The following is a 5,225-nucleotide window of genomic DNA, read 5'->3' as shown; positions in this document are numbered from 1 at the left end:
TATTTGCGGGCCGGCTCTGCCCCTAACCCCCGCGAATACGGAGGGGGGAAGTGTAGTCAGATGCCTTACAGGGAAAAATGCTTGAGTACCTGAATAAATCCATGTAAACCGTTCTGAGCTCCCCTGGGAGAACAGTCTAGAAAATTGAATCCATAGTGTGAAAAGTCTCAGCCTCTGATAACCAGAGCTGATACTGTGATGTCATAATGCCTCATTCTAGCAACTGCAGACTCCGTCCCTTCTTTTTTGCGGCACCGTATGTCTGGAACAGGCTGCCTGAATCAATACGTCGTGCTCCGTCCCTGGCAGTGTTCAAATCCAAGCTAAAGGCCCACTTTTTTGAAACCGCTTTCAACTCTTAACTCCCCCTCACGGCTGTCAGGGACCTAGACCCACTGTATCATTTCCTCTACCATAATCTCCCCACCCTATATCGTCCTGTCTAAATTAGATTGTAAGCTCTTCTGAGCAGGGACCGTCTATCGTATGTTAAAATGTCAGTTACCTAAACCCACTGTATCATTTCCTCTTCCATAATCTCCCCACCCTATATCGTCCTGTCTAAATTAGATTGTAAGCTCTTCTGAGAAGGGACTGTCTATTGTATGTTAAAATGTACAGCGCTGCTTACGCCTTTTCAGCGCTAAAGAAATAATAAATAGTTGTAGTAATCATATACAATTTGTTACAATAAAAAAAACATACAATAGAAAATATAGAAAACCAAATAAAAAGAGACAAGTTCATTACCATCAGTTTTTATTAGTGCCATGTCTGTCTATTTTTCCATTTTCGAGATGTGGGACAGTCTCTAGCTCCAGCTGAAATGCTGCATCCTGGAGGCATTACAGTCACAGGTATGTCTGCCCTGGACCCTCAGCACTCCTCTGCTTCTCTTTCAGGGCCTGAGCAGCGCTGGGGGGCTTTCTCCCCCTCTCTGTGGTGCTTCCGACGCAGTTGACAGAGAGGAGCAGCAAGGCCGCTGATGCAGCGCAAATTGCGCCTGTCGTGGAAAACCAGTAGGAATAGCCAAGCTCGTACGTCACTCCAGGAACACCCAACCCCACCTGTGACGGCAGAGACAAACCGGCACGTAATCATTCGACAATAGAAATGATCAAATACAATGAATTCCGCTGAGTCAGGGACAATGAGGAAAATATGCACTCAGGTTAGGTCACAGTTACACACACATGTAGGAAGTAACAAAGAAACATGAGGGCAGATAAAGGCCAAATGGCCCATCCAGTCTGCCCATCCGCAGTAACCATTATCTCTTCCTCTCACTAAGAGATCCCACGTGCCTATCCCAGGCTTCCTTGAATTCAGACACAGTCTCTGTCTCCACCACCTCTACCGGGAGACCGTTCCACACATTTACCACCCTTTCTGTAAAAGTATTTCCTTAGATAACTCCGGAGCCTATCACCTCTTAACTTCATCCTATGCCCTCTCATTCCAGAGCTTCCTTTCAAATGAAATAATAATAATAATAACTTTATTCTTCTATACCGCCAGGCTGGGGGTCCCCCAGGACAGGGTTTGGGAACCACTGTTCTACACATTGCTTCCCTGAAGAGCACCTGAGGCAGTGTGCGATTGTCAGTGGCAGAAGTGGGATTTGTAGCCGAGCTTCCCTGGCTCAAACCACCGACCACTGACTGATTCTGCACAAAATGGCGAGAGCTCCTACTCACCTCTAAGTGATACTTCTGTACGGTGTCCACTGCATACCACAGAAGGGCCACCCCACCCGCTAGCCCTGCAACAGGACGGGGAGAATAGATTGAGGATGCCAGAATTATCTACTGAGGACCATTGAAAGCAGTTCACAAAATCAAGACACATCCTAAGAGCAGAAGTTAAAATATACAGCCATAAATGTTGACAAAATCAATAAAATGAATTTGCCAGAAAAGGGTGATGGATGTGGAAACATCTCAGGCTTCACTATCAACCTCCCCTAAATCCCTACTGGTTACCAGCAGCTTCCACCCTTCCTTTATTAGAACAGTTGTGACTGGAGAGGGGTCAAACTGGACCGGCACCTGTGACGGACATTAAAGCTACTCTTTGGGATTCTGGAATGTTGCTACTCTGGGGATTCCGGAATCTTGCTATTCTTTGAGATTCCGCATGGAATCTTGATTCTCTTTAGGGGTTCTAGAACCTTTTGTTGTTCTTTGGGTTTCTGGAATGTTGCTACTCTTTGGGTTTTGACCAGGTACTAGGGACCTGGATTGGCCACCGTGAGAACGGGCTACTGGGCTTGATGGACCATTGGTCGGACCCAGTAAGGCGATTCTTATGTTCTTATGAGAAATGTTTCAAACTTCCCTATATAAAATATACAGCCCTAGACGTTATGTCACTGATTTTATTTGTATTCTACTTATGTACTTTTGTAACCCGCTTAGGTTTAAGAGGGATATAATGTATTTGATCTTCAGCCTGTCCTCCCAAAGGAGCTCAGAACAGGTTACATGGGGGGGGGGGGGTAGTCCGCCCCAGGCACCATCTTGCTATGGACACGGCACCCTCCTCCTCTTCGCCCCCCACCCCCCCATGCCACACGTGCCCCTTGCCTTCCCCGTACCTTTTTTACTTCTTCAGCGCAAGGTTGCTAGTCCTAGTACTGTATTTTTGGAAAGGGTGAACAAGTAATTCACATGTCATTTCCTAATCCCTTATTTGCTCTGTTTGTCTGTTGTGATTAAATTGCAAACTGTTGAGCAAGGACTGTCTCCTGTGTGCTTAGGGTACAGCACTGCATACGACCTAGTAGCACTATAAAAATGATAAGTAGGTCTTCCCTTCCTACTTCTACATGGAAAGAGTTTAGTGAACTGGGCCCATTGTATACTACAGACATGACTTTCTGCAGGCTTTACTAATACAAATAATTCACAGTGATTAACAATACTTCCAATACCTCCCAGGAGAAAAAGGATCCCAGCAGTGATGGAACATCTGAATTTTTGGTGGTTCTTGTTACTGATGAACCTTGTGCATTTCATTCCAAGGATGAGGACGGGGACTGCAGTTAGACAAAACAACCCTTTGACAATCATCAAGGCACGAGTTACCACCAATGAAGCTGCCAGAGGAAAAAAAAAAGTTTATTACCAACTCTCTAAATTACCAACTCACAGTGTTATTTCCCACAAAGTGTGTGGACACACTCCCAGCTTTCCTCTGGATAGGTTGTGCTGGTAGAGTACGAAGATTCTATATATTAAGTCGGGCTGCCTTGAAATCTTAAAATTGTAAGTGTTTATTCATTACTTCAAGTTATTAAAAACAAGTTGTTCAAAGAACTACATAGTCTGTCTGATTACAGGTTACAGAAATAAGGGTTAACTGAAAGGGATTCTCGGAGAAGTGTCAATCTAGTGCATGGCCATGAGGAGTCTCTGTTTTTCAGTACAAAACCTGAGGAAGTTCCAGTAAAAATCTATGGTAAAGCTGTTATCTGCACAGTGAAACTTGGACCCAGTATACACTTTGATCTGCCTGTCGACAAAAGTGGTATTAAACATAATAACCTTATCAGTCGTTTAATCCAATCCGCTCATCCACTGATCAGCCTACTCAGTCCATGAGAGACAATAGACGAGAGGCAATTTTGCACCCTCACCTCCCAGGCACCCTGAGCAGCTGTACCACAGTCTTGGGACAGCCTTTGCTTTGCTGTCTTAGCTTCATTTTGGTGCAGCATTTATAGGGCCACCTTTTTGAGTGAAAGCTGATTCAAAGCAACTTGTATCATTACAACATTACAAAGGCAAAACATAACAATTCTTCACATAGGCAATAACAAAAACCCACAAAAATAACATCACACAAACCCAAACCACTTTTCACACAATCCTCAAATTCAATATAAAAGCCAGCCATAGGACATATAAAAGCCCCAAAAGTCATGTAGAAACATACTTTAATTATATGCACAAAACAGCATGACAATGAAGTGAGCTTTGACTTCAACTTTGAGTCTTAGTACTTTGTGCTGTGATCAAGTAGCGTATTTTGATGACTAGAGACCTCTCACCAGGGTGTTGGCTCAAGTAAGAGATAGGAATATCACAGGTCCAGAGATTTGCCATGTTGTCAAAGATGCACTCACTCCACAGGCCTCGACATCGGTGGCTCAGTCCCACTGACGAGTGAGGATCCTTCGCGTCTTCCTAGGATAGGAGAGAAAAGATTTGTCATGTAGGAAAGGGGTTTGAAGAGTGATAAATTCTCTAGGGGGAGTTTCTTCCAAAAGTTTGACTTTAAAATGTATTTGTATCATGATTCCTGGGTTAGTAACATTTATACTTTCAGCTGACGGGGGAGTGTGTATAGGAAGCCAATAATTTCTCCTGGCACTTAGATCATGATGCTGAGAGAACATAAGAATTGCCATATTGGGGCAGACCAAAGTCCATCAAATCTAGTATCCCAAAGAGTACAACAGATTTTATGCTGCTTACCCTAGGAATAAGCAGTGAATTTCCCAAAGTCCATTTTAATAATATGATATATTGTACTTAAAGTATTCATGAAGGAAAATCAAGTGTGTGTTTATAAGATTATATGTATTTTTCTGATGCACTTGTTGTAATATGAAAAAATGAATAAAGAAATTAAAAAAAATAAAAATAAAAAAATAATGACTTATGGACTTTTAGGAAATGATCCAAACCTTTTTTAAACCCTGCTAAGCTAATTACTAACACCACATTCTCCGACAATGAATTCCAGAGTTTTATTTATTTAAAAACTTGTACCCCACCAAGACCTAAGCGGTTCACATAATACATACATAATCAAATGGCAGTACAACAATAAATAACTTACATTAATCTAAAAACTCTTCAAGATCAAAAGCATAAAAACAAATTTTTAAAAAAGTGTTTATAAATAAGGTTGTCTTCAACACACTCATAAATCTCTGAATGTCAGAAAGCAATCTAAGTGGTCCAGTTATCGGAGAATTAAGGGCCTTCTGTTGTGTCTCCGAAAGTGATGGAAGATCAACATTAGAAAGGTACAAATTGCTATCAAATTCTGGGTTGTGAAGAACAGTATATAAATTAGCAAAAAATGCTTTAAAGGCTTGAGTGATTCCCCACTCTAATTCCTAAGGTGTAGTACTCTTCTATGACCCTGATATTAGCAATAAACCTGGCCAAGAAAGAGCCTGGTTTATTAGCGTGTTATTTAGTTTGAATTTAACA

The 5,225-nt window shown here is 42.1% G+C and overlaps 1 protein-coding gene across 3 annotated transcripts; it reads right to left on the bottom strand.

The window, feature by feature from the left end:
- Nucleotides 1-806: 806 nt before the first annotated feature.
- LOC117348854 (claudin-16-like) lies at nucleotides 807-4,330 on the bottom strand. 3 transcript variants are annotated; one of them, XM_033921411.1, is made up of 4 exons: nucleotides 3,937-4,330; nucleotides 2,933-3,097; nucleotides 1,698-1,762; nucleotides 807-1,067 (listed from the first exon to the last, which is right to left on the bottom strand). In XM_033921411.1, the coding sequence occupies exons 2-4, from the start codon at nucleotides 3,069-3,071 to the stop codon at nucleotides 852-854; spliced, it is 420 nt and encodes a 139-aa protein (XP_033777302.1). In that variant the 5' UTR covers nucleotides 3,072-3,097; nucleotides 3,937-4,330; the 3' UTR covers nucleotides 807-851. The 3 variants fall into 3 exon arrangements, with proteins under 3 accessions (XP_033777302.1, XP_033777303.1, XP_033777301.1); XM_033921412.1 differs by having other exon boundaries at nucleotides 4,045-4,330; XM_033921410.1 differs by having other exon boundaries at nucleotides 4,052-4,330.
- Nucleotides 4,331-5,225: the final 895 nt, after the last annotated feature.

This window comes from Geotrypetes seraphini, chromosome 15 (genome assembly GCF_902459505.1).
Source record: "Geotrypetes seraphini chromosome 15, aGeoSer1.1, whole genome shotgun sequence".
In the NCBI taxonomy this organism is placed as follows: Eukaryota; Metazoa; Chordata; class Amphibia; order Gymnophiona; family Dermophiidae; genus Geotrypetes; species Geotrypetes seraphini.
The sequence above is the reverse complement of the archived record's forward strand: the minus strand, read 5'-3'. Positions and strand labels throughout refer to the sequence as shown.